The sequence below is a fragment of the Oryzias melastigma genome, linkage group LG14 (assembly GCF_002922805.2).
Source record: "Oryzias melastigma strain HK-1 linkage group LG14, ASM292280v2, whole genome shotgun sequence".
Lineage (NCBI taxonomy): Eukaryota > Metazoa > Chordata > Actinopteri > Beloniformes > Adrianichthyidae > Oryzias > Oryzias melastigma.
In genome coordinates, this window is record NC_050525.1 from 12,262,498 (window position 1) to 12,286,497 (window position 24,000).

General features: G+C 37.8%; 1 protein-coding gene across 3 annotated transcripts in view; it reads left to right on the top strand.

Annotated features, from left to right (window-relative positions):
- The window catches only part of LOC112142601 (connector enhancer of kinase suppressor of ras 2), a 35,085-nt gene extending 11,387 nt beyond the window's left edge, over positions 1-23,698 (top strand). For 2 of the 3 annotated variants that reach the window (XM_024266075.2, XM_024266077.2), the window contains 16 exons: positions 2,586-2,645; positions 3,675-3,743; positions 7,748-7,894; positions 8,772-8,905; positions 11,821-12,023; positions 12,202-12,291; positions 14,428-14,618; positions 14,695-14,743; positions 14,836-15,023; positions 15,103-15,176; positions 15,312-15,383; positions 15,595-15,662; positions 17,079-17,179; positions 17,279-17,762; positions 22,564-22,763; positions 22,847-23,698. In XM_024266075.2, the coding sequence (XP_024121843.1) occupies positions 2,586-2,645; positions 3,675-3,743; positions 7,748-7,894; positions 8,772-8,905; positions 11,821-12,023; positions 12,202-12,291; positions 14,428-14,618; positions 14,695-14,743; positions 14,836-15,023; positions 15,103-15,176; positions 15,312-15,383; positions 15,595-15,662; positions 17,079-17,179; positions 17,279-17,762; positions 22,564-22,763; positions 22,847-22,894 (2,178 nt within the window). In that variant the 3' untranslated portion in view covers positions 22,895-23,698. The remainder of the gene's footprint in view (positions 1-2,585; positions 2,646-3,674; positions 3,744-7,747; positions 7,895-8,771; positions 8,906-11,820; positions 12,024-12,201; positions 12,292-14,427; positions 14,619-14,694; positions 14,744-14,835; positions 15,024-15,102; positions 15,177-15,311; positions 15,384-15,594; positions 15,663-17,078; positions 17,180-17,278; positions 17,763-22,563; positions 22,764-22,846) is intronic. The other variant, XM_024266076.2, reaches the window with a different exon arrangement.
- Positions 23,699-24,000: the final 302 nt, after the last annotated feature.

Genomic DNA, 24,000 nt, shown 5'->3' on the forward strand with positions numbered 1-24,000 from the left:
TAGGCAGCTAAAAAACGGTCTTATATTTATCCCAACCATATTCTTTACATCCATCATCTATTCCTGCTCAGTCTTAAGCAGGGTCAATGGTTTTGCTGGAGCCTATTCCACCTACTTCAATATGAGGATGGGTTGCCTGTCCACTCCAGGGCTTCATTTTCTTCTAGTATCTTTAAAAAATAGACAACATTTGCCTTTTTAAGAGCTGTTCTAAAAAATGTAATGTAACTATTGATTCGACTGTCTCTTTTCCCACATGGCACACTCATGATCTGACCTAAGGTCACATCTTTGAGTCTATCTGCTTCACTGAATTGCCTGATTTGATTTGTTTGACCGCCGTCTCACCACATTTTCCTTTAGCAAATGCTTCAACGAGCTCTTTGGGAGGAGTAACAATTAGTCGATCACCATCATGATAGTGGCTAATGTCGCTCAAATTCAAACATTACTCTTTGTTGTATCAATCTGATCAAAATAGGGACACAATGTTGTCCATCGATTTCACATAAATGGTTAGGAACAAATGCAACTCCTCGTTTGTGACCTTGCGGCATGAATGTCATTTGACTGTCTGTAAATGTGAGGGCTAGAAAAAAAAGGAAAACAGTGAACTTCTTAAATGTCATTCTAACTTCATTCATAGACAGGGAAAAAAATAAATCCTCCAAATCCTCAAAAAGCTGCTGCTGTCCTTCAGTTTACATGCACAATAAATAGGCTTTAAAAAAATTGACAGACTAATTTTTTTGTTGTATTTGATGGAAAATTTAAACTCCGCATGCACAGATTTTACTCCAGCATTTCACTGTAAAGATGCAGCTTGTGTGTCCATTTACAATAATCCCTTTTAACTGGATTACTACAACAACAATGAAATGAGCTTCGTTTAATGCTGCTCGTCTTTTGTGTAGCACTTTGAGGAAACTTGAGGTCTGAACTTTTATCTAAATAAACAAAAATAAAAACAAAAAATGTAGTTAAAAGTGCAGATTTGTACATTTAAGTCCCACTCTACATTTTTTATTGTAAAATCATTCCGTGTTGTATTTTAACTATGACTTGCAGTTTTTAGCCAAAAAACATTTTAATATATTTTATGAAGAACAGCAGGAGTTCATTAGGAATTTGCCTGAGTTGTGTGGGGGACTCTTAGCACTGAAGTTAGCTTCTAGCTCATTTCCCATGAGCCCTTTGTTTACACTCTCTCCAGCTAGCTAACAGTCCCCAGAAGCTCAAGCTAACATTAGCGTAGCAAAAAGAACCCAAGAACTGCAAGCAATATCAGAGCTATGGAGCCGTATATTTATGAGGAAACTGAAGACGTTTATGGATCTATTTGTCTACAAGTGAAACAACATCACAAATAAACTTTTTCAAGCTGCTCAAAATGTTTTCATCTGAACCACCATAATTTGAATAAAGAAATACTCAGAAACTTAGTTTAATCTTAAATTGCTTTATATGTCCTTCATTATAAGAAAAATGCTTCAGGAAAATGTTTAAAACAACAAAAACACAACTTTCGTTGGAGTGGGTCTTTAAGAATAGTCTGTCTACATATTTGGTTGTTTAAGAAATGTGCAGATTCTCACATGATAATTGTTCAAATTTTAAGACAGTAGCTTTACTGACACATGCAATTGTCTGCACTCCAGATTGTTTTCCACGCTGTTTCAGACAGTAGAAATATCAAGGTCAGTGTTATGCAGTCTGTGCTGCTGTGCTGTCCGGTATCAAATTCCGCTCAGTCGTTGTAAACTGGGTTTGCCTAGCTCCTGGCCATGTGAGTCATGCAGTAGAAACACAACATCGTGCCGAGCTGAAATGAGTAAAATACAGATCCACTGCAACCATCATGCACTTATTTAAAAGTTATTTGGTTGCATGGCAGATTTGCTCCTTCTACTGTATAACCAGCAGCTCTTTGTTGGACTCCATCTCTGCAGTGACCTACACTCAGGCACAAGCTTTCTGCTCGCGGCAACAAAAAAGAGCTGCCCCCACCCCCACGCGAACGCTCGAATTGGCCTTGGAAGTTCATTGAACCTTGAGTACAACAGTGGGCCAAGTGGCCTAAAATTAATGTCTTCCACTCATCCTGAAGTCTGGCGTGCTGCTTCTGTTTGTTTTCATGCGGCGTTCGCACACTTCTACATGTGTGATTTGTTTGTTGTACAACTTATGTGGCTTTCAGGGGGACGTTTTAGGTTGGAAAACTCAACAGAAGCCCTTTGTTTCAACACGCTTGGAATCTGACTTCATTTTTATTGCAGAAATCTTGCAATATAAAGAAATATATCTGTAGAATCTTGCAGATGCATTTTAGATTTTACAAGAGTAATGTTTTAAACCTCTTTTTTTTAGTGCTTAAGAACTTGTGAGACAAATCCAGGCTTTCTGAGATAAATCCAGATTTCTGTGCATTTCACACACTAAGCAGATTAATGAAGATTTGTCAACACAAACTGACCACGGTCTGCTCTGTAAGTGTGGCAATGCAGATAGACTGTGAGTTTGTGAGCGTGATGTTTGTGTGTTCCCAAAAACACAATGAATTACAATATTATTTATCCTTCCTGCAGGGCATGTACATCAAATCGACATATGATGGCTTACACGTAATCACTGGGACCACAGAAGGAGTAAGTATAAGCCTTTTTATGAGACATTTAGTTTAGGAGCATTTTGTGCAACTTGCTAGAGACACTCTAGGAAGATATGGAAAAATAAATTCTACATATGACATAAAATCTATAAGCTACACCTTCTAAAATATGTGCATCTACAAGAGTCATCGGAAGACTCATATTAATGGATTTTGAAGGCAGGTAATTAAAAAATGATTAAATCTCCTCATAACTAATGATTCTAAATATACAAATACAAATTTGACGGTAAACTTCAGTACTTAAACTGTTAAAGTGGGTTGATTGAAACAGAAAAATGTTTTGTTTTAATCAGAAAATGTCCTAGTTGGACAGTAGTAAGAAAAAAAAGATAATAAGAAGTGACAGAAAGTGGCAAAACCTGTTGGTTCTTCTTAACCAAATTCTCAAAAAAATATGAATACAATTAAAACAGAAAATAAAGCCCAATAAGAATGGTACAGAATGGGTATTTCATTTAGAAAACTTGACAAGAACAGCAAGTGACAAGAACCAGGAATAAAACAACCAAACAAAATCCAGAAGCAGCATGATTTTTGTCTTTAAACAGAAAATTGTACAGTTCAGTTACTTAAAGTGAGCGGTCAATGTCAAGCAAAGGACCATGGTAAATGGAAGTCGTTATCTCTACAGTAAACACACAAATTACCATTATATTAATGAGACTTCTGTCATGTTGTCAGTGAGATGGCGATTCTTTAGAATAATTTATTCAGGTTTTATCAGTGAGATAAAAAAATCCATAAACACACAAATCTTGTTGACAACAAATATCACTGTTTTAATTTCAACGAAAATAAAAGTGAAGTTTAAAATCAAGAGTCAAAATAAAAAAAAATTAGTTGAAGTATTTAATCAACTAAATGCAAAATATTAATTTAATAAATAAGGAATAGAGTTGGGATTAAAAATCGAATGGTTGTATTAAATTATTTAGAATACTTACTAAGTAGAAGGTAAATAAATATGGACAAAATATGATGATGACTTCTTTCTCTCCATCAGTCCCTGGCTGACCGCTGTAAGAAAATCCACGCTGGAGATGAAGTCATTCAGGTCAATCATCAGACTGTGGTAAGACGGTGTTAATTTATTGTTGAGCTTTTCATGTTTGATGTTGGAATTTGCATATTTTTCGCACATGATGTGTGTGTGTTTTCATTTACGTTTACAGATTGTTTATGCAAATGTGATTTTAAAACCTGCACAGTTAATTTGAACATGATGAAATTCTAAGCTGTGTTAAGTGTGTTCCATAGAAAATAGAGTTCCGTTTTACATGGCTGCTTGTTTTTTACATCCATAGTAGCATTCAGTTATATTGTGGCTATATTGTCCCCTACAGTTTTGAGGAATAAGTCCTGCACTGGTTGCTATTTAGACCATCTTATGTGAATTAAAACAACTAAAGTTACCTGATAAAAATAGTATATATATTAGTAAAGTTGCCAGTTCTGTTTTCTAGAAAAGTTGGGGTAAATCTCCATAACAAAAAAGCTGAGATCTGTATTTTGTCAAATTGTGTAAAGCTTTGTCAATTGCCACAAAGTGTGCAGCAGAAAAAGAGCCTTCACTGTGCAACTCAGCATGCGCTTTGAAAAACTACAGAATCATTTTGATTTTGATGCCAGAACAAAGCAGTAAAATACAGCAAAGTTTGGGGGAGTGAGGGTGTAAGACTGAAAAGATCATTGTTTTCAAATATGCATGAACACTGGCCCACAATTCAGGCATAGAACTAGATGTGTTGCTGCCTGTTCTTGCCTGTTGCAAGGACAAATGATGTTTACAGTATTTTGTGTTATAAACGTTGGAGATGATCTTTGATTTCATATAGCTGATGTATTGCCTTTTTTTGGTATAAAACACCTCTGATTGATATGATTTTCCCTAGTTTGTAGGTTTAAAGTTATATTTTTTGGGAAATGTTAATGTTGGTTCTCCCTGTTGCAAAATAATACAGTGGAAAAAAAATGTTTTTCTTTTTGAAATGTGCCTCAAATTGTAACGATAAAGCAAATGTCAACATTATTTAAATACATCCTAGTAATAAGTGAATTTAGTTTGAAATAATATTAACTGATGTAAAAAGTTTGGAAAATAAATACTTTTTTTTACACCGAAGTATGTATGCGTATAAAAATATATATAGTTGTTTTTTTCTTCTTGATAAACTAACCTCTAACAACTTTTGAGCAAGATTTTATTGCATAATATTAGTTAAAATCTAAATAAGAAATGTTAGATAATTGACTTTGGAAAACACAGTGCTGGACAAACCAAAAACATTAAGTGTGTTATTTCTGTACAGTTGTTACCTTATTGAAACTGGCAGCTCGTGAAACAGACCTCTGTGTGATGCTACATAAAAAATAATAATTCAAGCTAGAAAAAATACTTTTATTTGTGTGTTCCAACTTCAATAACACACGAGTTAAAATAATAAATTCAATTACAGCAGTTCAACATTTTGAGTGGGAGACCAAAGGGCACTCCAAAGGCAGAGCTGAATTTATGTGTGTGAAGGCTGTGGAGCATTCACACCATAGTGATCCATTTTTCCGTTTGTTTTTTGTCGCTCCGTAGCTCTTCAACCCCTTGACCTTTTCAGCTCATTCAGCTATCAAAATGTTCAGCTCTTTTAGGAGATAGCTGCTCGAAAGTTTCAACTTCATAACTCTTCAATAAACTTTTCAACCAACTAACACTTTTTTAACTCCACTTAATGTTAAAAAGACGTTTTTTTTCAGCAAAAAAACTTTGAGCTCTACAAACAGTAGAAGTCAAGTAGACTTTCAGCTGCAGAAACCATTCAACTTTTAAACTGTTCAGCAGACTTTGGGCTCTTGAACTTGAACTGGGTTTACATTAAAAGTGGGATCATCTGGACCCATGGCAGACATAATCTAAGTTTTTTTTTCTGGTTTTTAGGCTAATTTGGCATTTAGCTAATATTTTAGCTGGCTATCAGCTACAGTGTTTTCAGCTATCAATTTCAGCATCTGTAATATCAGCACTAGCATCTTCAGCAGCCAAGTTCAGCTTACAGCATTCACTCTTGCATTATCGCAGGTAGTGCTATTTATTTAGTTGAAGTTGTCATTTGTTTTGAGGATTTCTGAAGGGGGTGAGGGGGGTTACTGGTTATAAATTCGTTTTTTTCTTGGATTTTAATAAAGTGGGAATCAATTTATTTTATGTTTTTAGTAAGCCAGAGCGAAATCCTATGAAAAACGTCTTGGCACGATAACCTATAAAGTTTCTTTCCGAGCTCACACTGTTGGTGTTGCCGCTCATTCATCTTATTTTACCTTGGGAGTTTGGCGACGTCTCATTAATCTTAGCCTTGCACAGTTTCAACCCGAGTGCAAATCAGCCCAAGTAACAGGCTGCTTTCACAGCAGACATTTTGGCATTATAGCAGGGGAGGCACAGGTCTGACTCATGATGTGAAAAACAACTCCATTCCGTTTATTTTAGGACTTTTCTATTTTGGTCACTCTTGACAGAACATTTAATTGGACTGAGATATTAAATTATGTGTGCTCTGCTGCTATGACAAGTCACATTTTTGCTGTGGAAAGAGTTTAATGGTCTTTTCCTGATTCTTGCCAGTTTGGTTTAGCTGGAAAACTCTGCTGTCACTTTATTTCATGATTTATGATATGGCACTCTACATTTTTCGTAGGTTCACCTACATGTCTCTGTTGAGGCGTTTTTCTTTCTTCACACCCTAATATCATAGATTAATTTAAGTTGCATGGTTTGCTGGTGTTTTAGCCGGCGCTGTGGCAGAGGGAAACTCTCTCAAAGAGATGCTGGATCACGAAAGACGTCCTGCTGCGGTTCATGCCGAGCGAGCAAAAGCTGAGGGAGTTTGGCAGTTAAAAGTAGGCAGTGCTGGATGTAAGCACAGTTGATGCATGTGACGATCCAAAACGGCACTGCCATGAATAACAACTATAACCTGCTTAAAATACGTCTGTTTAATTATGTCTGGCCCTCAGTTAAGGTGAAGAAATATTCCCTTGTGCTTGAATTTCTTTAAAGAATTCAAATAACTTGTCGAGGCAGCATTTAAATATTTGTTTAGGTCGCTGCACAAAAAGGAACAAAAAAAAGTTGCCAAGCCTGAGAAGCAGAAGAATAAACTTAGAAAAAAAAGGTCACTAAGGAACTGAAAGGAAGAAAAGAAGGAATGTTTTTAGTAGTTTAGGGATTTCTAATGAAGGCAGCTGGGAGTAGTCCAGCTTGAAGACACAGACTGAAGCTCTCTGGATTTCAGTATTAGAAGCAGACATAAGTATGACTGCTAACACGAACCAAAGACAATAAATAAGCATGCAGACGATCCATAACCTGTTGTCTTTGTGTGTCAGGAATTAATCACTTCAGCTCTCATATTTGGAAAAGTTTAAGAATGATGGAAAAGTTTAAGGAGAGAAAAATGTTTGTATTGCTAGAAGTAATAAGAAACAAAATAAACCTCCTTACATAAAAAAATAACTAACAAGACATTATAAAAGTTATTTGCAATCATTTTTTAAATTGACGATATTTTCCATTGTGCATTTCTGCACAAAAAACAACCTTTTTGCAAAATTACAGTCATTTGTAGGTCCAAGCTTGAAAACTGTGCAGCTATTCAGCTGCTTGGAATAGAAACCTGAGTTGCACTCAAATTCCCAGCCTTTAACAAAGTAGGAGACGAGTTTTTTTTCTCTCCAAACTGGACCTGGCACATTTAGTTCAGCAGCAGATGGGAGGCTTTTTTTCTTTTTGCCAGATACTGCATTATTAAAACTGGGTTAAAGATGACTTACTAGGCTGCTAACAACATGCAGTATCAGTCTTTACCACAACAAGACAAGAGCTTTGATTTTGACCTCAGTCGACGTTTTAACCTCAAAGATGAGCAATCGGCTCAACTTCCCTGGTCATAATGAATCGAATCACATTTTTCCTTGCTGTGCTAAACCTCTTCACTAACTGCTTGTTAGCACTGAAATATCCGCATATTCATTTCTGCAGTGTGGAGGTGTGAGAAGAAATCTTTGACACAGTCTTTTCTTTGTCAGGTGGGCTGGCAGCTGAAGAACCTGGTGAATCTGTTGCGAGGGGACCCTGCTGGTGTCACCTTAACGCTGAAAAAACGCCCACAGAGCACGCTCACATCCACCCCGGCTCTGCTCAAAAACATGAGATGGAAACCATTAGCTCTGCAGGTATGCCCATTACTTTGCAGCTGCTTGTTTCCCTGTTGTTATTTATGTGGTTTATGTTCTTGTGTTCATGTCTACATCCAAAAATGGACTCACGAGACCAAGAGAAATACTGGATATGACTTAATTTATATGAATCAAAAATACATATATTTTTATTTAAAATCTTTTGTCAAATCCCAATTAGTTCAAATTAAACCTTATTCATGCTATTTTTACCCCCTGTGTTTTGCTAACTGCTCCAGCACCATTCATCCCTTGTCATCCTTCAATAGCATCTGTTGTCCTACTTCAGCCAAACCAGTTTACGTCGTCACAGAATCTCGTGCTAAATCCGTCCACGATGGGTGGAAGTGACATGGACCAGTTTTAAAGTAGTAATGGTTTTTATTTGAGTCCCCTTCCAGGGAAGATGTTTTTACCCCCGCCCCCTGAGGCCCTGAAGCCTGCTCTCCCCTTCACTGCCTTACATTTCTCCTCACCTAAATGAGTTTTCACTTCTGCTGGCAGTTTTTAGGGCAAATCAACGGGGGATAAAGACATAGATCTGTGCTGTTTTTGGAGCCTAGATGTAGCTGAAGTTCTTTATGAGTCCTGAGCATCATAAAGCACCATATAATAGGCAATAAAATTAGAATTACCATTCACCTTTTTGGTTTAAACATTCCATACGTTGACAAAATGATAATAAATTAGATAGGAGTGGGCATTACAAACACTCCCTGCTCATTTCACAGTTTGACCAGAACCAAGCTGACTCATCTGTTGTGAAGTCCAATTTTTCCTCATGTCAGTCCTTGTAACTGTTTCTCTGCCTTTTTCTCTCTGTCTCCCTGTCTCTCTGTCTGTCACACATGCCCTCACATGCGCTCACACACAGCCCATCTTCCCTCAGAGTCCCAGCAGCAGTGTCGCGACGCCCACCAGTACTCTGAGCACTCCATCTAGGAGAAGTAGTTGCGCCCTGCAGGACCTCTACATCCCTCCTCCTCCTGCTGACCCCTACACTCCCAGGTGAGCGCACTATCACACGTAAACATACATTCACTGGAACCAAACAGTTCAGCTCATCTGGAAGCACTTCAGTGCATTACCTTTATTCATTTGCATCTTTCTATGAATAAGAATATATCAACATTAAGCAGAATGTCCTTTTTTTAAATCATTGTTTTGACAAGACTAATGGAAAAGTAAGGAAAATTTGAAGATATTTTAAATTTTGCTTGCAGTTCTATTTTTTAATAGTGCTATTTATAAGGTTTGTGACTGGTGAAACATTGACTTCTTGTACACAAAGTCCGTACGATCATCGTCTTTTTAACTTTGGTGTAAAGTCTTCCTTCTTTCAGAAGAATTTTGAAACTTTTTAAAAACTTTGAAGCCGGAAGCCCTAAGGCTCCAGCTTTAATTGAACAATCAATTCTAAGGAACTTTTGGAGCTCAGACTACATTTAATACTGTTGTTGTTTTTTCTCTTAAAACTTTATTGACAATTCAATATATAGACAAAACACATTTGAGTGAAAGACATATAACTGTATATGATAAGAAATTGTCTTGTTACAGTGAGCAAAACATAAAATCACAGACTCCTTTTAGAATTTTATTAACAATCTCTACGTTTGCGGCAGAGCTACTGCCTGCAACGCCTTATGTCTTTTCAGAGTGGGTTCATGTCACCTCCAAACCCTAAAGAGATAACAGAAAAATATGAGATACTTAACTATGGTGTTAAATTTCCACCAAAACTCTCCCACAAGGATAAATCAAACTCCACGGACGCAATAAACATCGCATAGGCCCAGGACAGTCTCCACTCTCCTCTACTCCCGCTCGCTCGCGAACCCTCTTCTCCGTGCTTGAGGGAGTATTCTTATAATCCTGTGACCTCTCATGCAAACTTGTGAAAGTGTATACGCTCCTAAAACTCGTTCTGCCCCCTCATGGAGGACTGTGCTCTTGTGGAGCTTCTCCTGCGTGAAACTCAACATTGAGGGAAAAAATCCTGAAATACCCGTGTATCATTCATTTTTCAAATTAAAACTAAAACTGAAAATAGGGAAATAGACTGCTTATTTATTCATCAATTTCTAAACTGCTGTAGAAAAACAAATCATTTTTGATGTTCCTATTTTAAAAAAATCAAAAATGAAGCAAACACATAATTAACATTTAAATTCATTTTCTAAGAGTTCCTCTTTGGGTGTTTTCCCCACTCCGAAATTTTACCTCAGCTGGATAGAAAAAATATACACTCTGGACTGAGAACGGCTACCACAAAGTTAGAAACATGCAATTTAAAAGCATTATGAGTTCCTTTTACTGGAATTCTAGGCCAAACCCAGCAACAGAAAAACAACCCCACACCACGACCTCCCTTCCATCAAGCTCCACACTTGGCAAAATGCAGTCAGGCAGCTACAGTCGTCCTGGCAACTGGCAAACCCAGAATGTCCATCAGACTGCCAGATGCATGAGTCATCTATCAGTTCCAGAGTCCAGTGGCAGTGTGCTTTCACCACTGCATCCTGTGTCTTGCACTTGGAGATTTATGTCCTGGATGGAGCCCTAAAAAACATATTGATGGATCTCACAACACATTAACACAAAAGTGCAGTTGGAGGCTGACTCCACTCTCGGCCCAGATTTAAAAAACGCAAAAAACTGAGCCGGGTAGGTGTGGTTTGGATCTGTGATTGAGGTTAGCTTGAAATAACGTACAGTTACGCTGCGTCTTCAATATGAAGAGCGATACAGAAACAAGTGATGCCAGTTTCACCACAAAACTTATGGAGGTTGAGGATTTTTCTCCTCCACCTTCTCCCGAGGCAGACACTCATGGTCCAGACCGAAGAGGACCTGTGTCTCAGTGGTAAAATGATGCTAGCATCATAGCTAATAAATGCTAACGTATGAAGCAAACAATCCTGAGTGAAACTTTTATTGCAAATCTCATCACCAGGACGGAGTTCGCTGGATTCAATGCCAATTGCACTCAAACACTGTTCCCTAACTTCCAAGTCCACTGGAAAGTTGTGCAAGCCAGTAGATTTTTGACGACCAAAGGCAGCACACCTACGAGCCATGCTAAAGCTAACACGATAATGACAGACCGTTACAGATTAAAAAATAGGCAAGTCTTTTATACTGGAGCTACAGCATGATGATGTGGAACTTTTTAATTGACATAGGACTTACACCAGTTGACCAATCCTAAAATTCAACTGAAATACCCCGTTTCAACCTGTAGGGGGCAGCACTCAGACAGATTTTGGACTAAATTTCAGGAATTAAACAAGTGTATTTAAAATTGTCAAAAATGTGACAGGGACCAACACTTTTAAAGACTCATTTACTGAGGTCAAAAGCCCAAAAAAAGTTGATTTAGTGTTTGGTTACCCTTTAAGTTTCAGTGTTTTGCAACCAGCATCTAGTGGTCATTCTAAGAACTGCAGCATTTGATATTTGTGGGTTTGCATCAAGTTTTGCAATGGAAGCCAGAGGTTTGCTGGGGCTCATGTAAAAGCCATAAACAGATGTTTTGTGGTTGAATGCAGAAAGTTAGCCACACTTGAACACTACAATCCTCATTATCTGCTAATCCCACTCTGGTATTTATGTGGCCACTTTATGACTGTTAGTGTTGTTCCCAATCTTCTACTTTGTTAAACAAATGGCTGTGGAATAATTAGAAGCAATATCCATAAATATACAGTTTTATGAGCATCAAAAAACCTAGTTTTTCCTCATTGAAATTTCAATAGTTTTGGATCTTGCTATTGAGCTTTAAGAAAAGAGGATTTAGTGACATTCACAGCTACCATTTTGGTAAAACATTGTATTTGTTTTTTCATATTTTCTTAATATTGGCCACATTCTTCTGGCCCTCGCTCCATTTCTCTGATGATGTCCTGTTTTTATTGCCAAAGGGATGACAAGGGAAATCTTCCAGATGAAGATCCTGGATCGGAAGTCCGTGCTGCAGAGGGTTCTGAGTCACCAAACTCCTACCTGGACCAGGAGTGTCGAAGACGATTTCCCCAGGTGGAGGAGGATGCTATACTTTACTGCTACGAGTACGACCAAAACCAAGAGGCGTCATCGGTCCAAAGGGGGAGCACTCCCACTTATGGTAAAACCTCTGGCCTCTCCAAGAACGCATGGCTGTAGTCATGAAACCAAAGGATTTCTTCTTGCGAGTTTATTTTCAGCTGTTTTTGAGACGTCTGATGCAGTTTGATGTGCCTGCGTTTGTGCGCACACGTGGGCAGCGCTGAAGTATTGACGTACCCTGTGCCTCCTTGCTGCAGGCAGGCTAAGGCCCATCTCAATGCCACTGGAGTACAACTGGGTGGGAGACAACGAAGACCTGGCGAAGCTGAGGAGAGAGAGCAGGAGGGGTGAGTGGGAGTTAGTGGGAGACAAGAAGATGGATAAGGAGCCAGGGAAGGACGGAAGGAGCTGGGGTGAGGGGGTGGATATCTCATAATATCCTCACCTTCTCAGATCTTCGAGCCAAGACGCAGAAGCATGAGCTGGCCTGTCAAAACTAATAACATGCTGGATATCATCTCCAGCTTCTATCTCCTCCATACTTTCATAATCTATCGCTGCCTTCTTTTCCCCTTCATCCCTCTCTCCCTGTTGCTTTCAGCTTTCTTTGTGGGGATATAAAAAGTACGCTGTTGCTTTGGCAACTGTATCAATATATTTTCCTGAGATGCTCACATTTCATTGGTGACTGTTGAGCTTGGTGGTGAATACAGAGGGAGGAGACGCCGAGGCTTTAAATTCAGACTCTGAGAAAGACTCGAGTGATGTGTTTGTTTCCTCTGGGGATGATGGTTGCTCTTTGGGCTTTTCACAAAAACTGACATTGCTATATTTATCTACAAGAGGCAGCACACATCGGTTTGGAATTCTTTCTATTTAGCAACAGCTTTCTGTGACGGTTCTATTTTGTACGTCTGCTCTGGGTGCCTTTAAAAACACCAGAATGCACAAATTTAAAAACAAGTTAATTTTAGGTTATGGTATACCTTAAAGTCCCACTCCGATCATCTTTTGATCTATTTTCAAAGTGTTTCCAGTAGTCTTTTAATTATGAATATGTCCTTTTTAGCCAAAAACAGTTGTTTTCTAGGACATAGTTTCTCCAGAGTGGCAGAAGTTCATGAGAAATTCACCTGAGTTGTGGGCGGGACCAATGGTGCGGATCAACCCCACCCCCTCTTCCCGTCACCCATAACTGAGCTATCTGTTCACATGCTTTCCTGCTAGCTTACAGCTACTCTCAACCTCAATGTAACCTTATAGGTGCAACAAAAATGTACAGATATGAGCCAGATGTCAGGTCAGACGAGGAAAACGAAGGCGTACACACAAATGTAGTTGTCTACAAGGGATGCATCAGAATTGGGGGGGGGGGGTACATTCTACGTCACATGTTTTTTGTCTGCTACTGATTCACAATGTTCTGAAAAACGAAATACTCATAAAATGCAATTTTGAGCTTAGTTTTCTTTATATGTGTCCTCAATCATCAGGAAAATGCCAGAGCATGTTAAAAACAAAAAACAACAGTGTTTTCATCAGATTTGGTGTTTATGAAGTAAGTTGTAGTTTAGAAGTTGTTATAGCTGCTGGTTTGATTTCCTAACCTTTGAATCCTCTGTGTCCTTGTACAGGACAATGATGCCCATGTTCACCCATATTAATTAACTGGTGCATGAACAAGAGGAAGTGTACCCCAGAAGATGAATAATTTATAGAGTGCTAGACAATTTACATTTCTTTAATGTAAATGTAGTTAGTCTAAACAGATGCGTTCTTATGATATACTCACATTCATGTCATAAAAAAAGTATTTACAAGATTTCATGTACAGGGAATTTTACTAAACTAAAGATTCTGCTTATATGCCAAAAATAGTTACGGTGAAACTGCTTGGATAAAGAGTTTTACTCCAAAACATTTAGTTAGAAATGTATTTCAGGTAAATTCCCCTTTGTGTGATGAATTATTTTTGTCTTACAAAAGCACATTAGCCTCCTAAAAAAATCCCTCTTATTTAAAAATGGGAAAAATTATTTTTTTAAACGTGCTGTTTTAATTTTAGAACAAAATAGAAAAATATTTTAGTACGTAAATCTTATAGTTCAAATTGAAAGCCTGAACTGGATTTAGAGTTTTATTCATTGTGTGTTAAAACGTTATGTTTGAAGGGAAAAAAAAATGGAACCCATGTCATTGGAGTCTACGACTTCTTACCAAGCACAACAAGTGAAATCCACCAGCTGAATATTAAACTTTATTGTGGGAATTCTATTTAGCAAGAACATTGACTGAGAATTGCATTTTCTTGTTTTCCAAATGTATCTCCATAAAATTCATTAGCCCTTTTTTTCATAACTTTAACTAGCAGAGAAATAACAGTTTAAATCATTATTTACCAAAAAAAAAAAATTTGATTAACTGTTACTAAAATGCGATGTCATTATCTTCAGTGCTGAATTTAGGCCTTTGTGTTAATGCAGAGAATTTCCTGCTGCGCTTTGCGAGCGAAGACAAACCATCCGGAGAGAACTTTCTGCTGAGCCGCAGCCTGAGTCAGAACAGGAGGAAGAGTGAGCGACGAAGCAGCCCGACCCATTACACGCTCGTCCCTGCCCTTCAGATGGAGGTCGCCCTATCCACGTCCAGCTCTGAATCTGCATCTCTATATCATGTTAGTCACTTAAATGTGTGAAAACATAAAAAATATGTCTCTCAGAAGCTGTTTTAACCGCTCCCTTTGTTTGCAGGTGTTTGAACGCTCCTCATTGCTGTCAAGGTCTAAGAAAAAAAACAAAGGTACAAAAAATAAATTTGATACTTGAGTTTGCCCCATACTTAAAATACTTTCTAGCACACGGAGCGTTCACTGACCCACTGCTTTGCTTCAGCCCCTACAGCTGGAAGTCCCATGTCCTTAATTAGCAAGAGGCGGATTTCATGCAGGGACCTGGGTCAGGGTGACTGCCAGGGCTGGCTGTGGAAAAAGAAAGATGCTAAAACCTATTTTTCACAAAAGTGGAAGAAATACTGGTTCATCCTAAAAGACACGTGCCTCTACTGGTACATGAACGAGGAGGTGAGTGCACAGATTTTCTTTAAAAAGAAAAGGAGAAGTGTTAACTCAAGTGATCTGATTTAATCTTTTTTTTTTTTAGGATGAGAAGGCAGAAGGCTTTGTCAGCCTCCCAGAATTTAAGATTGATCGTGCCACTGAATGCAGGAGGAAATAGTGAGTAATTTCTTAAAGAAAATATTTTAGAGGCTACTTGTTTTGAAGAAAGGCAACATTTGATTAAAAATATATGAACCTTATCTGCCTATATTCCTTTATTCTCGCATAAAATAAAAATCCCTTCTTTTTCAGTGCTTTCAAAGCTTGCCATCCGAAGATAAAGACCTTCTACTTTGCTGCAGAAAATGTGGATGACATGTCTCGGTGAGTTTACCACGGCTTTCACAGCCAAACAGTCCTGCATTCATCCCCACTCCTGTTCACAGCCTCCCTGCCCCTGCTAAAACACCCACTCCATAAAACAGAGAACTGAAGGTGATTGGTCAGCGCAAGAAATGCACACAAATGCAAGCGCAACACATCGGATTGGCTGCTTTGGCTGCTGTGCGTCACAAGTTTTTGTTCTCCCCCACAGGTGGCTGAGTCGCCTCAGTATGGCAGTGGCTAACTACTCCGAACAGGAGAACATGAGCCAAGAGCAGGGTGAGATTAACTCCTCTTGTGACGAAGCTGCAAAAATATCTTCATGTTATGGGTCAACAACTGCTGAAAATCATCAGCAGAACAGGCTGAGAAGATGTTATATAAGAAACACAGGAAGAAAAAATGTGTTTCTTTCCCTGGATTTTCACATGCTTTTATGAAACTGATGTCGAAACTCTACAACAGTAATTCTGTACCATGAAGTATTTCCACTGTTAGCTCTCTCATGAGAAGGATGCTGACAAGTGTGAGTGCTGCAGGTGTCAGGACTTCTCAGGAAGTAGGAAAAAAAGAAGAAAAGAAAGCAACACTTTGATGAAACAGATCACCCACACAATAAAGATCACACAACATACCGCAGTAAATATAAACCTACATTTATATAAAGTTAAATCAGGATGATTAACAAATAATTTAACCAAAATTAAACAGAAAAATCACTAAAGTAGTAAGTCTGTTTTTAACCTTCAAAATAATCAATAATCAAATAAAAATGATCATAATAATAAAAACCAGGTCAATTGGAACACCATGTATTTTAGTTAAACATGTCAACCTTTTAACCCAAGGTTTATTGGTTAATAAATGTATCTCAAAAAGATAATTTGGCCTTGGACAGTTTCCCCAATACTTGTTGGCCTTTCTTTAAGAGTGCAGGAGGAAAAACATATTTTGGAATAATTTTGGATTTCCAATTAAATTTTAAAAGCCATGTTAAAAAAACATGCAAGGTGGTCAGGTTAAACATGACCTGTTTTAAATTAATACAACATTGCCTGACTCCAGAATGTGCTTGGATATTTTTAAACTATGAATTTTTCCCGACTATGGAATTACCATTTGGTCACAATCCACTCAAACCAGTGGAGAGGCTTTATGATCGTGGAATGAAGATATTTGACAAAAAAAACAAAAACAATTACATATCACCACTGTCAAATTTTAATGTAATATGACATTTTAACTTTTACGAATGTTATTAATTTTGGCTTTTTAAAACTGAACAGAAAACCAAACCTGCCCAAATTATCTCTATCAAAACAGCCTACAAAGTCAGAATCAAAACCGCACATTTGGGTGGATAAACGCCCAATCTGGCAACACTGAATTCCCTGCTGGTAACTTGCTGTTGAATGGACTATTCCATTGCTGCGGAGGGACAGAGTAGAACAATACACATTTACATGATCAGTCTTATGCCACTTCAGTGATTTGGGATGTTTTTATGACACTGTTAAATAATAATGGCCGTAAAATTGATTTTAGGCACTTTTATTAGGTGTTAAGCTTGGAGCCCCAGAGTGTTGGGACTCCCAGTCACCTACTTTTGTCTTAAGTTTAATGAGTCCACGATTTAAAAGGCTGCTTCGTTTTTTCCACAAAGTGATGACACACGAATCTGCTTTTTTATGCTAGATTACTGGAGCGAGAGTGATCACGAGGACATGGAGATGCCCCAAAGATCCAAACAGGACAGCCCACCACCACCTTATGACACCTTTCCCAGAGCTTCCTCAGTCAGTTTTATTTTGGTTCATGTCAAAAATAAAGCAGACTATACCTATGCTGTCACACTGCTGTCCTTTTACATTCAACAATCTCTTTTTTTGATTTAGGTGAGTCCCTATTTGGAGCCAAAACGTGGCCATCTCTCCTCCTCGGACACTTTTCAGTCGCGCTCCTCTCATGAAGAGTTCCACCCCGAGCCTCAGGATAGCAGCGGCAGCAACAACGGCGCTTCCCCCGGCCAGAAGACGAGCAGCCACCGAAATTCGTGGCAGGACCAGATGGAGAGCAACACAAGGATGCACTACCTCCAAGCATTTCCTGTGGAAGATTCCCTCCAATCTGAGGACAGAGACCAGCTGGAGATGGAGTACCGCAGGCAGTCCACTCTGCCTGCTCAGCGCAGCCTGTTGCAGGAGCAGTACCGAGCCCTGCCGCTGCCCCTCAGGGACAGCATTGATTCTGACGCGGGAGGGAAACCTCGCAGCTTCACACTTCCGAGAGACAGTGGACTCCATGCTATTCTGGCTGCTACTGCTGCGTCGGACCAGAGAGAACCTAGGCAATACCCACTGGACCTGGACAGAAACGCAGGTCAGACTCTTGACCTTCACTCTACTTTTACTCTTTGCAGCTTCAACAATAAAATATATATAAATGCCACTTTTTTTACCAGCAAAATGTTTATCACTAAAGGTTCTGATGCAGCTCCTCAGAATTATTGACTGGTCCATCACTGACCTGATCTGAGGTGAAAAAACTAGAAAAACTAAAACTAGATCCATGGATACAATCCCACTCCTATTCTCCTATTAATATATCCTCCCCTTTGACAGGGATTGTGTGAGCATAAATAATCCATTACCTATCTGTCATTAATTATTCACCTCAGCCCATTCAGGGGGCTATCCCAGCTGTTACAGGGTCCGAGACAGGATTATCCCAGGTCCACAGAGAATCGAATTTGCAGATCAAACATCCCATAAAGAACATACAGTATATAGAGGGCTGTTCTTGATCTCTTTATCAAAAAAATATGAAGTTTTTTCTGCGTTTATTTTGAAAATTTGTAAAAATACATGGAAAAAATACAAAACAGTAAATTTTTCTCTTATTTTGGAATTATTGATATTCATATCTTTATTATCTGTCACTGAAAAATATGAAATTAGTAAAGTTAACTTTTAAAATATAAACTAAATAGGCAAAATTAAGAATTGTAGTTTTTTAAAATCTCTTATTTGTATGATTTTAACCACAGAAACAATAGCAAAGTCAGAAAAAACTGTTTAAATATCTTGTTAAGCAGTTATTACATGTAAAAAAATGTCTTGGACTGCAAGACATGATTTGGTTTAGTTGGTAATCAGATTACAAAACCATCAAACGTACAATTGAAATTTCTTTTATTTTGTCACTAAGATGCAAATCACACTGAAAATAAATTGTCCTCTGAACAGAGACACAAAGATTTAATAGCACTCATATGATTCTAATCAGAGTGAATGTAGCAGCACTGAGTGTAAAGTCAATTCAAACTAATAACACTCTATCAAAGTCAGAGCAGATGAAAAGCCTTCTAATCTAATCTGAAGGCGTTTGGTTAGATATTTATTGCAGGTCAAGAAATTCTCCTCTAAATGTAAAATATTAAATCTTATTTGACGGATGTCGAATTATTTTCACAAAGTGCAACATGCAGTTTATTCCTTTGTTATCACAGGAATGAGGAAATAACACCTTTAGTTAAGTGATTTATCAACACCTGTAAGAAGCAGCTGCAGCCAGAGCAAAACATAAAAAGTTGAATATTTTAAGCTGTTATTGAATGCAGCAGGTCAATCTTCTTTGATTAAGTTTAATGTCTAAGTTCTCTCACTCCCACACAGGCGTGAACACTCCGTCTCTCTGTTTTGGCTCAGTGTTTTCCCCGGCTGAGATGCCATGGCGCTGTTTAGATGGAGAAATATGGAGAAATCCTTTCAGCTTATGTTAATGTTGAAGGAATTTTTTTAAACCCAGCCTGAGGGCTCCTCTCTTCTTGTCCTCCTTTTTAACAGGCTGCTTCAGTCTGACACTACTGTAAGAATCCCACTCTCCAAACAGGAGTCAAACAAAGCCCGACATACAACCAAAGGGTCTGAGATTAACGTTCCTACTTCCAAAATACTAAAGCTGACAACTTCATCCGGGATTTGTTGCATTGTGCGTGTATTGCCAGCAGAGGGCAGTACAGGCATTTAGGCGAGAATGGAAAGAGGGGCTGTGGGTCATGTGACCTGAAGGTTAGAGGCCACAGAGGGGTATTATCTAATGTAGAACATGGAGACAACTCTAAGGGGATCAGATATTATCTTTTATGAGATTCTGACGATTGAAAAAGTTTGTGAAGATTTCAGAAGATATAAAACATTTTAAACTAAAAGGTAACATTTAACTTAAAACATGTTGTGCTACCTTTACATTTATCAGAGTAGTAGTAATCTTTATTTAACCAGGTAAAAAATCAATTAAGATCTCTTTTGAAAGGTTGACCTGCGGCCCAGAGGTCAGCAGTCACAAAATGATTACAATATAAATAAAACAATAGGATTGGAATCATAAAATAAAATTAAGTCAACAAAGTAACTTTGTATTTTAAAAAAACAATAGTTGCAAACAGTATGAGAATGTGAAAGTGCAGGAGATGGGTGAACGGATTGATTAACAAACGAAAAACACAGGCACTGTCGGATGGACTCTCTTTGCCACACAGAAAAGAACAAATACATCTAAATGAAACAAGTTTGGAATATTTTATTTCAATTTGGAGAGTATTCCAACGCAGAGGTAGCAGAATAGCTGAAGACTTGTTTCCCAGATTTTGTCAAAGCGCGAGGAACTTGCTGATTATAAAAAAAAAAACATTACTAGAGTGGACGACATAATAACTGGAGATGCAGTTCATGAATTTATGATTTGAAATTCATATTAACTTCTCAACACTAAATGCATTAAAAATGCAAATTTGCCACTCTTTCCGCATGACTTTCACACCCACAGGGTTCTGTGCAGATTGTCGGCTGTCTCTGCACTGTCAGCTGCATATGCATTTAAATTATTTGTAGCATAGACCCCATAACATTATATTGGATATGTCTGATGATTGAAAAAACAGCTCAGAGAATAAATTAAATTCAAAGTTAAGTTGAACTCCCTCTATTTATAATAGTAAAATGTGTTTATGCTCTTGTGTGTTTCTTCCACATGCATCTAAAAGCTTTGGTTTATTAAATGAATAAATTATTACATTTCCAAAATATCCCATTTTCTCAAATTTCAATCCCCCCCAAACACCAAACAAGAGTTAATTCCAGAATAAGCTGTTTAGCATTTTTAGAAGAGATTAGCCGAGTTTTTCGTTGCTGAGCTCAGCTCTGCTGTTCATCCTGCAAATGCATGTTCCTTACACATGTAGCATCTTTTATCGTGGAAATAAACACAAAATAAATCCACACAAATTTCATTATTATTTGCCAGCAGATCAAAACAAGCTCCTTACTACTAGCAACACTGAATCTATGGAAAATAAGACAGTAAAAACAAAATGCATTGTGTCTAAAATGCACATTCTGAATAATCAGCTTTCAGCTAAAGCAACGATTGATCTTGCATGACAATCGGTCTTGCCCTATGGTTCCAGATCAAATCTTCTGGATGGCAATAGTGAGATCTCACCCCTGAGGGCATGGTCATGACACATAACTGCCTCGCTTTTGGCAGAAAATAGCTCCTCTCCAATTTGATTTTGAATCCTTGAGATTCTTTTACATCATTTTTCTATTATTACTAAGAATGGTAAGCATTCTGTGGCTACTTTTTGCAAAATGTACATGTGACTGTGCATTTTTTTGTTGTTATTTTAGTACAAACTTCATCAAATTCTATTTAGCAACTGTGTGCAAATCACTTCTTTTGCCTATAAACGTGTGTTTTTCCATCTTTTTTGATTCTTTGAAATGTGCAAAAGAGCCACTAACACACATTTCTTTTGTCACAGTCCAACCCCTTACTGGTACCTTAACGTTACTAACCGTATATTGGCAGTAGCTAATTTTGACCACTTTTACTCACTTTTAAAGGGTAAAGCTTTAACCCTTTAACACAGTCAAGGCCCATGAGCCGGGTAATTATATCCAGCCCTCCAGATCATTTTATTTTATTGTTATTAATGGCCCGATGTTATCTTGCACCCATTTCTAACTAGTTACATTTTGACAACATATTGTTTCATAGAGAGTAAAATATTGAAAGTTATTTAGGGTTTAAGTTGATTTATCCTGGAATAATATTCCTGCCTTTCTATTATTCACAATTATGTTAAAAAGTTACGGTTTAAAAGTTTTAAAAATAGGCATTCTGCCAGCTTTTTGGACTATTTTGGCATTTACAAAGATTTTTTAGGCTATTTTGGAGTTTAGCTAATATTTTGCAACATGCTAGCTGTTTTGACAAATTTAGGCTTTTCTTTTAAGTTTTTTAGGCTGTTTTGGAGTTTAGCTAAAATTTCAGCTACATGCTATCTGTTTTGACTAATTTAGGCTTTTGGGTTTTTTTAGGATGTTTTGGAGTTGGGCTAATATTTACATGCTAGCTGTTTTGACTAATTTAGTTTTTTTCAGTTTTATAGGATATTTTGAAGTTTAGCTAAAATGTCATCTACATGCTAGCTGTTTTAGCTAACCTCAGGTTTTTTTCATTCTTTTTTTTTTTTAGTTTTTTTAGGCTAATTTGGCATTTACAGTACCTAATATTTTAGCAGGCTATCAGCTTCAGTCTTTTTTAGCTATTAACTTTAGCATTTTTAGATATCAATTTCAGCATCTTCAGCTATGAGCACTAGCATCTTCAGCAGCCAAATTCAGCTTACAGCATTCACACTAGCATTACTGCTGGTAATGCTATATCTCTAGTTCATAGTTGTTAAAAAGTTATGGTTTTAAAGTTTAAAATTTTATTTTTTTAGAGTTTTTAATAAATGTTTCTACTGTTCGGCCCACTTTATTTTGGATTTTGGACCCATGTGTGATTGAGTTTGACACCCCTGCTTTAACACCTGAGGCGTCGCTGGTGAAGCCTAAACACAAAATCTTTAACATACTGCAAACGTTGATCGTGCTAACGGTTTAAAAGTTGCAGTTAATTAATGAATATAAACACTTTAGCCCAGGTGTTAAATGGTTAAATTTGAAAATATCTGACAAAATGTAAGAAAAACCCTGAAGGAGTCAGAGTTTCTATCTATTTTTTAATTGACTTTAAAAGTATTCCACACGCAAACGTCTTCATGTTTTTTTAAATTCTTTTGTTTAACATTCAACGCGTGTTGAAAAGGATTGCATGCTCTGTTTTCCAGGTCATGGCCGCAGCTGCAGGATACAGACGGACTCCATGCTGGATTTGTACCGGGCTCTGGAGCAGACCAGTTTGTCCTCCTCTGCTGACCACCGGTCAGGCAACCGCCTGGAATACAAGCGCTCCTTTGTCCGCAGAGTTAATGACCCCCTACTAAACGACAAGCTTCACCGCTTGCGAGTCCTCCAAAGCTCACTGAAGGTACAGCAGCCATTCTCATTAGGGATTTTTTTTTAACAAGCTTGCAGCATTTTCTCATAGTTATTCGTTTTCTGTGCCCACAGAATGTTCCTCTTCAAGATACAAATCGTTCGTTGGGCTTTTTGGGGTAGCCTCCTGAGGATCCCCTCTACAGTATTGCCTCCTCCTGTGCCCTGGCGTTGCCATATTCCTCCTGCTGGAAGCAGAAGGCACCAAAATTCTCATTTCACTTTCTCAGCTTTCCATCTTTTCTCCCTTTTCCTGCTCTTTCCGCTTCTCTCGGTGTGCACAAGCACAAAGACTTGACGCCCCTCTTTACCTCACGCCTCTCTTCTTTAGACGAGGGCTCAGACACAGGAAGACATACGATGAAGCAACTTGAAAAAGCACTTTGTGTCCATGTCAAATGCACGGTTACCTCCCCCCCCACCTCTTTTCATTTGTGTTCAATTTCATGCTGGAGTTGTGTACTGTTGCTCATTCAAATGATTTGAAGTTGTGCACAACATCTCATTATGCATGTGTGTGTATGAATCATGTGCGTTTGTTTTATGGGTGTACAGGGTGTTAAACATATTTTACATATTTAATATTACATTCCAACTTCAGTGATTACGCAATGTTTTGGGGTACTTATTAAAATTGTACATCAAGTGCTGTGCCTCAGTGATATTGAATGTACATCGTACCTTTGTGAGACAGGCGGGAGAAGATTTTGAAACAAGCTATTCCTTAAAGCAGAGGCACAAAAATACACTGCTTGGCAATAATGAACAAATCTAAAGGACAAAGGAACGATCAGAAAAGTTGTCTATTTTTGTATGCATGCTGTCAACCTTAGTGTTTGTATAACAGTTTTGTAATTTAAAGTGGTTCATAGGAATTGGTGTAAACCCTTCCAGCTCCGCCCTTCTACGAACAAATAAGCACTCGAACCCCTTTGTGTACTTTTTTTTTAATGTCACTAAAGTATTTTTTTGTATATGTGTATGTTCACCATCAGAAGATGTTTAATTGTATTTTAAAGTAATTCAAATAATTAACATTATTAAAAGCATGCTTTGTAAGATTCAGACATGTGACCATGACATTGGAAATAAAGTCACTGGTGCCATAATATCATTACTTTTTTATTAAATAAACTGTTGTTCAGGCATACAAAAGACTTGATGTTTATCTTTTAATGCACATGATTGTTGATTCTGACCTCTTTGTGGATAAATAATAAGAGTTCCAT